General features: G+C 51.2%; 1 protein-coding gene across 1 annotated transcript; it reads left to right on the forward strand.

Annotated features, from left to right (window-relative positions):
• The first annotated feature begins 1,468 nt into the window (after positions 1–1,468).
• Positions 1,469–7,572, forward strand: KRT4 (keratin 4). The gene is made up of 9 exons (XM_060113667.1): positions 1,469–1,930; positions 3,573–3,787; positions 4,754–4,814; positions 5,136–5,231; positions 5,784–5,948; positions 6,215–6,340; positions 6,774–6,994; positions 7,248–7,282; positions 7,391–7,572. Exons 1-9 carry the CDS (start codon positions 1,469–1,471, stop codon positions 7,570–7,572), a joined length of 1,563 nt encoding a protein of 520 aa, XP_059969650.1.
• The last annotated feature ends 4,704 nt before the right edge of the window (positions 7,573–12,276 follow it).

Consider the following 12,276-nt stretch of genomic DNA (forward strand, 5'->3'; position numbering starts at 1 on the left):
TCTCTCTTTGCACGGGATAGGTTGATCATTTTTGGGGTGGCCAGCTTTCATTCAGTCAGGGTCAGCTCAGGCCTGTGGGAATTATGTAGGCCCTCATCACTGCTGTTCCCCAGATTCAGAATAGCAGTCTCATTAGGGATTGAGAAGAGGGCTGAGGTTTCATCTAATTTCTCCTCAGAAGTGGCAATGGCAAAGCCCAGGAAGGATAAGAATGAATGCCTACTGACCTACTACGTACCAGGCACTACAGATACATCATCTCATGATCTATGAGGCAGGCATCCCATAGGATAGATGAGAGGATGGGTTGAATGGGTTATGAGAGGTTAGGTGACCTGCCCAAGACTGCACAGCCAGTTAGTAGCAACAGGTGGGATTTGAACACAGATCTGTTGCACTCAGTGGGGAATAATTTAAGTTCGAGCTTAAAACTAGGGCTTTGTATTTGAAAACATTGCTCTGGGCAGAGGCTCATAGGTTTCACCATTCTGCCAAAGGGGTCCCCAGCACCTTGGAACAAAAAGTTCCAAGCTCCTGCCCTGAATGCCGGGACCATTATGGGAAAACAGAACATGGCCTGTTCCGGTGGAGCCAAGCAAACAACTGGGCAGCAAACTGAGTAGCATGGTGCACACAATAAGGACCCAGCCTGGAGAACGCTGACCTAGGATCCTGCCAAGCCAGACTGGAAGCCCCGAGAAGGAATGCGAGTCTTGAGGGCCCAAGGCAGAGTCAACTTTCTTCTGTCCCTAGCTCCATGCCTGGCACATAGTAGGTTCTCAATAACTGTGTGTCAAGTCGAGGTGAGTCTTGATCTAGGTTTGGAAGGCTAGAAGGCTGGAATATGGATTTCCCCTTTTGTATGACTACATGGGGCCAAGTGCACATGGAAGAAGAGTAATGATAGTGACAAATAACCGTGCAGCCTCTGACGGTTTACAAAGCACTCTTTCTTCTTAATCTCAGTATCTTGACAGAAGGTGAAGGCAAATATTTGTAGTATTTCCAATTTATGGGTGAAGCAACTGAGCCCCAGAGAATGACTCGCTGCAGGTTTGCAGAGCGTGCATTTGAAGTCAGGCCCGCAGGTTCCAAATTCTGTGGAGTGAGAGACAGAGCGATGGGTTGTCTTGTCTGGAGCAGGGAGGCCCCTGGAGGCTGATGAGATGGGAGTACAGTGGGTGGGGGGCCTGTGACCCAGGAGGCCCTGCATCACCGGTTCAGCTTCTCCTGGTAGAGAGCATGGCCTCCGAATGACTTCTGTAGGTGTGTTTGTGACATGTTCAGCAGGTGTAAGAAGGATGGGCCAGTGCCAAAGGCCAAGCCCAGCTTCTTCCCTTTATGCCCCTGCAACCAAGCCCTGCTCTCCTGCACATATAAGAGACCCAGGCTACGGCTGTGGCAGTCAGTGGCCTGGCCCTTCTCGCTTCTCCCTGACAACTCTGAGCGTGTTCCTCTCTCTCCAGCCATGCTCATCAGACAGCAGTGTGTCCGAGGCGGGCCCCAGGGCTTTAGCTGTGGCTCAGCCATCGTAGGTGGAGGCAAGAAGGCTGCTTTCAACTCGATCTCCATGTCTGGGGGCACAGGCTGCTACTCCTCTGGGGGCTTCAGTAGCAGAAGTCTCTGCAACCTCGGGGGAAACAAGAGCATCTCCATCGGCACGGCTGGGTGCTGGCGAGGCGCTGGGTTTGGGGCTGCTGGAGGTTTGGGGGCTGGCTGCTTTGGCCTTGGATTTGGGGGCTCCTTTGGTGGACGGGGTGGTGCTGGCTTCCCTGTGTGCCCTGCTGGAGGGATTCAGGAGGTCACCGTCAATCAGAGCTTGCTGACGCCCCTCCACATGGAGATTGACCCTGAGATCCAGAAGGTCCGGACCGAGGAGCGGGAGCAGATCAAGACCCTCAACGACAAGTTCGCCTCCTTCATTGACAAGGTGAGCCGGCCCCTTGGTCAGATAAGGTGGTAGAAGCCAGGGTTTCTGAGTCCTGGCATCTCAGACCTGAGCCTGCTGCGGACTTGGGAAAACTGCGAACATCTCTGGGCCTCTGTTTCCCACCCGGTTAAGAAAATTCATTCCTCTTTCTCTTATGTCCTATGGCTGGTGGGAAAACAGGCTGTTCAAAGCAGTTCAATACTTGGATTTCCTGACATGCTATGTGTTACTGGGCAAATCATTAAACTTTTCTGGGTCCAGTCACCCCAGCTATAAAGTGGGTTCCTTGTTTCCCTGCTTCTTCTCAGATTTTGGTTTCATAAGTAATATGGCTAATAATTTAATAGTTAATTAATTATAGCTAATATAATAGCTTAACGACTGGCACTTCTGTTGTCAGAGCAGAAGAAAACCAGACTGGTTTCCCAAACGAGAAAGGGACTGACTCTAATGGCAGATTAGAGCCCCTGGTAGGACCTTGGAAGGTCATTGTGTTCATCCTCCTGACTCTGGGCAAAATTGCTCATTTCTGGGTCTGTTTGAAGAGGATAGGGGATGGCTCTCTGATTTTCCTTTTTGTAGTCCACTTCCCTTCTCCATGCAAGGTCTGGACGTTCAAGTCTTTTCTGCTGTATGCTGTACTTCTGTATGATGGATGATAGCAAAGAGATTAGTTCCAGAGAGTCATTAATCCAAAGATGAATGACTGAATAGATGGCTGCAGCACATTTGGCCCAGGGTGCCCTGGTTCTCTGTGCATCGAAGTCTTAGTTCTCTTAGATGAATGGGGCAAGAATGAACCATCTTGGAGTAGATTGAGTGGGAATATTTGCTCTTCTTGCTAGTTTGAATTAACCCATAGCAGCTTAAAAGGGCTTTATTGTGACTCTAGGACCTATAGAGCAAGTAAGAGCAAGGGTTGGGTGCTTCCTTGTCTAATCTCCCATCATCAGTTTAAGTTCAAACTGTAATCAGTCACCCTTACCTACTTTTCTTTCAATTCTGAAGCACCTAAAGTGGAAATATCATGCCAAACCTTGGTTTATCTGGCTAGATCTCTTCCTAGAGGGAAACTTCAGGGAAGTCCCCTTGCAGCAGTGAATCTATGAGACTCAGAATATGTCTAGGGCTTGATCTTAAATATTTATACTCAGTTGTGCACAGGTTCACAGGGAAACACCAGGTCCATTTATAAGAAAGCTTGTTTAAAACATCTTCAGTGAATTTATCATTCCTTTGCCTTGGGTCAGGATCACTTTGAATGCAATAGCCCTTAGGCTGTGGTTGTATCTCCTAAATTTGTTTTATTTTATTATTTCATAGAAGTTCAGTATTCTCAGCAACTCATTCCTTCTCAGTAACTCTGGTTCCCTGTGGTCGGGAAGTTGTTCTTGCTGCACAGTCAGGCCCCGATGCTTGGGCTCTGCTCTGTTCTTCCCAACACACGTGGCCCACTTGCTGCTATGGAGCGGGGCCGCCATGTTGACCCCAGCAGATAGTGCCTGGAGTTGCAATGTGGTGGCCCTACTCGGATGGCTCTTGGGCTCCCTGGTTAGCTTGGATTGACTGGGATGGTGTTGGTCAGCCCTCCTGCCAGAGATTCAGGCCCTCATCAGTCGGTTGGTGTCCGTGTTAAATACAGGTGCGGTTCTTAGAGCAGCAGAACAAGGTTCTAGAGACCAAGTGGAGCCTCCTTCAGCAGCAGACGACAACCACATCCAGCAAAAAACTTGATCCCTTCTTTGAGGCCTACCTCAGTGCCCTGAGGAAGCAGGTGGATACCTTGACCAACAACAAAGGACGCCTGCAGTCTGAGCTGAAGATCATGCAGGACAGCGTGGAGGACTTCAAGGCCAAGTATGTGGGGAGGGGAAGCGACAATCTGCCCAGCCATGCCCCAGGCCCCCCGGGTTCCTCTTCATCCTTTAGAATCTCAGGCTCTGAAGAGACTCCAAAGGGTCAGGGAGGACCTCCAGTCTGTTCCCATGCTTCTACATGGTCACTTTTTTTAATGGGGTGAGGTCTAGTAACCCTAAGTTGCCCCAAACAGAAAATGAGTGAGGTATCCAGAGAGTTGGGCTTGCCATATACAAATAAGATAAAAAATCAAACAGATGGAAAGCAATACAGAAGGGTTAGAAGAATACAGGCTGTAGAGATAGGTGGACCTGCTTGGCATACTGATTCCTTCACTTACTAGCTGTGTGATCTTGGGTGACTTGCTTAACCTCTCTGAACCTTAGTTTTCATCATCTTTAAAATGGGGATAATAGTTCTACTTTATAGGTTGTGAGAATTAAATGAAATTAAATGAGATAGAGAAAGCTAGTAGCATAGTGCCAGACATAAAATGAACACTGAATGCAGAGTAACTCTTATTATGCTCATTATGGGATGGAGCTGAGAAAAATACCAGCTCCCTCTCTCAATTCACTCTCAAACCAAAGAAGAAGAACTGGAGTATTGGCAATCCTCCTGAGAATTTAATCCACCCAATGGCCAAAGGACAGCCCTTCTATGGAAATAAAATTGACCAGATCATTGCTGGTTCTCCTCCTCACATCTTATGTCTTGCAAACAGTCTTTTTAAAATTTGGTTTTCATTTCTCTGAGTCAACTAGTGTCTAGACTGGTACCTCATACACTGTAATTACTCAATAAATGTAGGTGGAATGAATATCTGTATGAACGTGGGAAAATGTAGCCAATTAGATGGATTTTTCCAGATAGTTAGATGTTCGAAAACCAGCAGGAGAGAGTGAGAAACACTAGTTCACTGTGGGGCTTTTGTCTTTTTTTTTTTTTGCATCTTCCCATCCCCAGGTATGAAGATGAGATCAACAAACGTACAGCTGCTGAAAATGACTTTGTGGTCTTAAAGAAGGTAAGCGTTGAAGGAGGGTAGGGATGTGCTCCCACTTCCCTCGGGAGTGGCCTTTGGCTTGAATCATGGGTTCGGTCCATTTCTCTCATCTCCACCCAACTTGGTACTATCCCGATCTCACTGAACTAGGAATTAAGGCTGTGAAAAAAGCCCATTTGGATAATTAACTTCCATGTCTGCAGGTGGCTTTAGGGGCAGAATAGGCCAAATGATTAGTCCCCCGCCACCTCACCTGGTGCTACCTTGTGCGTCACATAACACGCCCTGCCCCCTTATTGGAATGCCTGTACCTTGTCTCTTATCCTCCCCCTTCCTCTGCAGGACGTGGACGCCACCTACATGAACAAGGCGGAGTTGGAGGCCAAAGTGGAGGCCCGTAATGATGAGATCAACTTCCTGAGGGTCCTCTATGCTGCGGTGAGGACTCCATTCCCACCCCACCCCCCATTCAGGGAAGGGACTCCTCCATCTGTGAGGCTGCTGGTCGGAATTGACAGTTCATTGAAAGGACTTCAGCTTCCTTACTTCAGGGCCGTGGGCTCTCAGCAAGGTCATGGATAGAAAGGGTTGAAGTGAGAGATTCAACTGAGAGGTCTCAAAACCAGAGGTTGTCTTAGAAGATTAGGTCTAAAGATTGCATGGGATAGAATTTAATGCCGTCTAGCATTTCTCTAGTGAAATAGATCCATTCCCTTCCCTTCCATGCAACATGCTCAGGGCCCCCTGACCTGGAGGAGCTTAGGGAGCAGTAAAGACTACAAGCATTGCTTTTCTGACTTGAGATATCACCAACCACTTGATTTCTACATAGAAACTTACCCCTCCTCCTTCTCTGGATGCTTTGGGAATGCCAAGTTGGCTTCCATCTGAGCCTGTGGCATGTTCATTTCCACGGTGATGGCACGTCTCTGGTGTCAGAGATTAGGGAAGACTCTCCAGGAGGCCTGATGTGAGACATTTTCCCTGCAGGAGCTGTCCCAGATGCAGACCCACGTCAGTGACACGTCTGTGGTCCTGTCCATGGACAATAACCGCAACCTGGACCTGGACAGCATCATCACTGAGGTCCGTGCCCAGTACGAGGACATTGCCCAGAGGAGCAAGGCCGAGGTCGAGGCCTTGTACCAGACCAAGGTGGGTGTTGGGGGTCTCTCAGGAGCCGAGAGTGGCTTCTAGGGCTCTGCTTTTGATGTCTGTGAGCAGACGATCATCAGCTCGAGCCCAAGAGAAGTCAGGGGTAAACGGATTCTTCTGGCTGGCACTGATCCTGGTCTGCCTAGAAATAGCATGACATTTTGTATTATCCCTTCCACCTGTGGCTATTCTTGCTGAGTCCACTTGAGAATAGACTCTACCCAAACACCCCTGACCCCTGCTTCCCTGTGTCTCCTGGGTCTTAGGTCCAGCAGCTCCAGGCCTCAGTCGAACAACATGGTGACAGCCTGAAGAGCACCAAGAATGAGATTTCAGAGCTTAACAGGTTGATCCAGAGGCTGCAGGCTGAGATCGAGAATGTCAAGAAGCAAGTATGTGTCACCTCTACCCGGCCTCGGTACAGGGCCAGGGGCCTGAGGCAGATGTCACCATAGTAGACAAGCAGATAAAGCATCAGACCAGAAGATCTTGAGCTAGTCTGCGGGGGATTTGTAGCTCTTTGCATAAGTCATACCCAGATCTTTTCAGCAATATCCTAGTTAACATGACACAATAACCTCAGCAAATAAGTTTTCTTGGCTTTTTTTCATTGGTTTTGCTCATTTTGTCTAATCAGTCTGGTGGGGGCATTGGTGGACCCTAGCTGGAGTGAATAAAATGCATAAGAGTCAGGGAAGGTGGGGAGAAGGACAGACAGAATCCTGACATCCTAACCCAAGCAAAGCTGCTACAGGAGATGGGACAGATTTAGAGGTCTTGACAGCAGGCCCCTGGTGATTGCCTGTCCCGTGCCTTTGTCTGCAGTGCCAGACTCTGCAGGCATCCGTGGCTGATGCAGAGCAGCGTGGGGAGGGGGCCCTGAAAGATGCCTACAGCAAGCGCACAGAGCTGGAGGTCGCCCTGCAGAAGGCCAAGGAGGAGCTGGCCCGGATGCTGCAAGAGTACCAAGAGCTCATGAGTGTGAAGCTGGCCTTAGACCTTGAGATCGCCACCTACCGCAAGCTGCTGGAGGGCGAGGAGTGCCGGTGAGGGGGGCTAAGGCAGGGTGGGAACAGGAGGAAGGGAGAGGGTCCAGAGCCATGGCCAGTCTGGGACACCTCTGCTGGACCACTTGCTTCTGTGCTGGTGTGTTATGAATCAGGATGGTGTTATATAACAGGTTCACATTCAGGCCTCAAATCTGGCTGCTGAAGGATGGGAGGGTGCTTGACACCTGCTTGTTGAACGAAGTGTGGCTCCAGGTTTGCTGAGGTTCACTGCTCTTTTTGTCACCCACAGAATGTCTGGAGAATGCCAGAGTGCCGTGAGCATCTGTAAGTACCGTCTGCCCCCGCTGTGGCCACTTGTTCACCCCGATTTGGGGTGAGATTCCTGGTTTCCAGCACTGTTGGAATGACCTTGTTCTTGTCTTTCTCCCGCAGCTGTAGTTGGGGGTGCTGCCAGCGCAGGAGGCATTGGTGGAGGGTTAGGAAGCTGCTCCGGATTTGGCCTGGGTTCTGGCTCCGGAAGTGGTTTTGGGTTTGGTGGTGGTGTTGGTGTCGGCGGCAGTTCCAGCAGCAAGATCACGTCTACCACCACCCTGGCCAAGAGATCCCACCGATAGTGGAGGTGAGGTCCCTGCAGCCGTCTGAGGCCAGCCTGGCCCATTCCTGGTGTCTCTGCTTCCTTCACCCCCACCTCCACTCTCCCTTCCTGGGGCTCATCTTACCAATGTCGTCTCAGTGCCAGGGCATGGACTCTGCCCTCTTGGAGTTTGGTAGCTTCTTCCTAATTTGGGCTTGCTGACCCAGCTGGAATGGGAGAGATGTCAGCTGACTCTTCACCTCCCATGGACAGAGGTGAATCCAGCCAGGCGCTTCATCTTCAGAATTATTAGGGTCACATATGTCCCCTCCCAGCCCAATGCCGCCTCCTACCAGATCCCGGATCTCCCTCTACATCAGGACCAAACTCCTTCTCCATCCCTTGGCAGCAACTGACCCTTCAAGGTCAGGACAAGAGCCACTCAGTACCCTGTCCACCTCTTCTCCTTCTCTCTGTCCATCTTTGGGTGAATCTTCAATAAAAAGCTTTTGTCATTCACTTTGAGCAATCGTGTTTGTTCCTTGGAGAGAAGACTCCAGAATTCAGGTGAAAGTGAAGGAGGCTGGGGCCTGAGGGAACTGTCTGTCCAAATCAAGGTTATCAGTTAATTTCTCAGATCTCTACTTCTAAGTTGCCCAGCTTATTGGGAGAGAAGGGTCACGTGAGGAGCCTGAAGGCTGCCTACAGAACAGGAGCACAGTCTCAAAGCAACCAACAGTTGTCCAAAGATCGCGCATTGCAGGCAGTCAGGGTGGGGCCGTCTCAGTGCTGAGACCCAGGAGTATCTGGCAGGAAGGGGTGCAAGTCTGGAGGTGTGGGGTATAGGGCAGGTATGGGGACAGGCAGTCAGAGGTCTCCACTGAATATAGAACAAGAGGTTAGGGAGCTTATGGAGAGTTTATGCTCAGCGTCTAGCAAGGCCCTGTCTTCACGAAACTCCATGCATGGGCTTTCCCACCAGGCCAGCAAGGCTTTTGGGAACTTGTTCGCAGAATCAACAGGGTCACGACTGTTGGATGGAGAAGTGAAAACATGTCACTCTCACAGAGCTCTCGTGCTGAGGTCACTTGCCCTTGTCCTCAGGTGATTCTGTCAGAAGTTACGTCTGAGTGGCTGTCCCTGAGTGGTGGGAGAGAGGGGGGCGTAAGGCAGGCCTTTGGGGGCATTGGACGGTGTAGCTTCCTGTTTGGGGCCAGCCCTGGAGATTCCGGTTGGATATTCAGAGGTGGGGGTCTGGGTATAGCCTTTGTGGACATCCTGTTTTTATACTGGACCGATTCAAGATACCTGGAGCATCACAATCTTCCCTTCTTCAGAGGAAGTCTGCACAGCTCCCCTTGTGCAGTCTGACCTAAATTCCTCCTACTACGGATGCAGACTGCACTCACTCCCCTGGCCATCAATTGGTGCCTCCCACCCTCGACTGCCAGGGAGTGCATGCAGACTCCAACCCTCCACGTGGTGCCTCCCATGGGCCCTTACTATGTGCAGACTGAAGGGCACGCCATTCGCCCAAGGCTGGTCTCTGCCCACGGGGCCTTCGCCACATGCAGGCAGGCTCAGGGCAGCAGGGCAGAGCAGCGAAATGTTAACCTCAGGGGTTTGCATTCCCAGGCAGGGGCCTCCTGCCAGAAGCAGCTGCTCCCTGCTCCCTGGGCTGGCCAGCTGGTCATGCAAAAGCCAATCTCCCCAGAGACCTGGGGCTCACCCCGTGTGGCAGAGCAGGAAGCCTTTGACTTCCTTCCATCACTGAACCCCTCCCCTGGGAGAATGCTGAATCGTCTCTTTTCTGAGTTTCTGGGGTGGGGAGGAGGAGTCAAGGGTTGGAAGCAGGGGAGGGGCTTCTCAAGTTCACCCACCGGGAAGTTGTAGGTCGCCACGGGAGAAGCCGAAGCCCAGAAGCCGGGCAGGTTACTGCCTTTTTTGTGCCCTCTGAGTGCGTGGAGTGTGGGAGCGGGGAGTAGCCAGCCTGAGTATCACTGTTGGGTCTTTCAGGGCCTCCTCAGTTGCATTTAATGACTTACACTCAAAGTTAGATGGTAGAAATAAAATTAAAGGTCCCTGCCATCCTGTCATTCTGAGCCTGATGGGAAAGACAGAGAAATGTGTGATCATAGTACAGCGTGGTAAGACCTACAGACTGGTGTGCCAGGGGCTCTGGGCACAGAAGTGTACCCAAGCAGGGAATCAGAGAAGACCTCCTGGAGGAAGTGAGTCTTCCCTGAGTTGGAGCTGGTTAGGGAAAAAGGGAGGACGGGTTGGGGGGCATGTTTTCCAGCTGGAGGGAGAGGCTCACGCAAAGACTCAGAGACTTGAGAGCACATGGGCCCTTTATGGAACCTGGAACTGTTTGGCACAGGTGAAGAGCCAAGTAGGTGATGGGCAGGGGCAGTGAGAACTGAGCCTGAAGATCTTGGTGGATCTCAGATCTCAAAGCACCTTGATGCCAGGCTAGGAGTTTGAATTTGACCTTGACTTTGAAGGGCTATAGGCAGGGGAGTATCATAATCTAAGTTGTGTGTTGTAAAGCTGCAGTGTGGAGAGTATGGGAATTTCAACTGACTTTAAGGCTGAATCCAACCATCAGTGAGATCAACTGTGTTTTAAGGCAAATAAATCAAGCCAATGAACAGGTGGTTGAGTGGGAGGCAGGTGATAGGCCTGGCGAAGCTGGACAGATATCTACCTCTGCCACACTCCCCAGGCAAAGGCACAGTCTGCCAGGCTGAGCTCGGCTCCCTGCTTTGACCCCTCTCCCCGTAGTTCCAGGAGCTGCAGCTGGCAGCTGGCTGGCATGGGGATGACCTCAAACACAGCAAGAACGAGATCTCAGAGCTGACCCGGCTCATCCAAAGGCTGCACTCGGAGATCGAGAGTGTGAAGAAGCCAGTAAAGGGGCTTTGGGGTTTCCTGGCTCAATCCCAAGGGAGGGGTGAACTGTCAATCATATACACTCCCCCATGCCCCTTCTCCTTCTCTGGGTCCTCCATCTCAGAAACCCCTTCCTCAAATGGAGCCCCTGCTCTCATTGCCCGCACTTAGCTCCCACCTGAATTCTGGAACAATTGGAAGGGCCTTTTCAGAAAGCCAAGGGGCTGGGAATAACAAGCCCCCCAGTCCCAGGTTAACAGGACTCTATCGCCATGCATGGGGTTTTGCTCTAGGAAGTGGGGCAGGACAGGGCTTGGTCCAACCACAGTAAGCACTTGGGGCGGGGGGCGGGAAGGGAGGCTCAGGGTGCCTTAGAACTGAGGGGGCAATGCCACCTCCTGGCCCTCAGTGCTCCAACCTGGAGATGGCCATTGCTGATGCCGAGCAGCGGGACAACTGCACCCTGAAGGATGCTTGAGCCAAGTTGGATGAGCTGGAGGCCACCCTGCTCCAGGCCAAGGAGGAGCTGGCCTGGATGATGCATGAGTACCAGGAACTTATGAGCACCAAGCTGGCCCTGGACATCGAGATCGCCACCTACCGCAAGCTGCTGGAGGGTGAAGAGTACCAGTGGGTGATGGAAGGGGTCTTAGAATATTAGGGCTGGAAGGACTTTTGGAATCCTCTGACTCAATTTCCCAGATGTGGGGGGCAGGCTGATGGAGGGGCTGGAGATGCTTTTTTAGGTCACCCACAAACATAACATTATACAGAATCTGCTCAGGTAATAAGATGATGATTTCCTTTAGGGTTCTCCTTCCAGTCTTCACACTATGATGGGGAGAAAGTTTCAGTGTAGTGCTTCTGTATTTTTAACACTGCTGCCCTGACACCTGCAAATGTCCCTGTTAGTAAAGAGATGGTAGATCTCAGCTTCACAGCCTCTGGGCAGACAACAATATCTAGCCAAAATTTTTAAAAAACTGTTTCATGCATTATATTATTTTTACTGCTACAGTTTTTGTCTTTTTAGGTCCAGCAATACTGGTTTTCTGTTTACCCTGGTGATATGACTTCCTTTTAAGAGAAATGCGTTTTTTATTATAAAAGGCAGGATCACTGGAAAATACTAAATATATAAGAGTATGAGTTATACATGGTCGTAGCAACAATTGGAAGGGTGGTACATGAAGCACTGACATTTGAGAAACCCTGTTCTAACCTAGCACCATTTTATAAATGAGACCCAGAGAGGAAAAGTTATTGGTCCTAAAATCATACAGTTGGAGATACACCAGAAATACAGCTACACGTGGAACAACTCCTACAGAACACCTACTGAACGCTGGCAGAAGACCCCAGACCTCCCAAAAGGCAAGAAACTCCCCACATACCTGGGTAGGGCAAAGCGGAGAGGTTCCCGCACAGAGGAGCGGTGCCGGGCGGCGCTCACCAGCCCGAGAGGCTTGTCTGCTCCCCCGCCGGGGCGGGCGGCGCTGGAGCTGAGGCTCGGGCTTCGGTCAGAGCGCAGGGAGAGGACCGGGGCTGGCGGCGAGAACTCAGCCTGAAGGGGGCTAATGTGCCACAGCTAGCCGGGAGGGAGTCCGGGAAAACTCTGGAGCTGCCGAAGAGGCAGGAGACTTTTTCTTCCCTCTTGGTTTCCTGGTGCGCGAGGAGAGGGGATTGGGAGCGCCGCGTAAAGGAGCGCCAGAGACGGGCGCGAGTCGCGGCTGAAAGCGCGGAGCCCAGAGACGGGCGTGGGACACTGGGGCTGCTGCTGCCGCCGCCAAGAAGCCTGTGTGCGAGCGCAGGTCACTGCCCACACCGCCCTTCCGGGAGCCTGTGCAGCCTG

Source organism: Mesoplodon densirostris, chromosome 11 (assembly GCF_025265405.1).
Source record: "Mesoplodon densirostris isolate mMesDen1 chromosome 11, mMesDen1 primary haplotype, whole genome shotgun sequence".
NCBI lineage: Eukaryota > Metazoa > Chordata > Mammalia > Artiodactyla > Ziphiidae > Mesoplodon > Mesoplodon densirostris.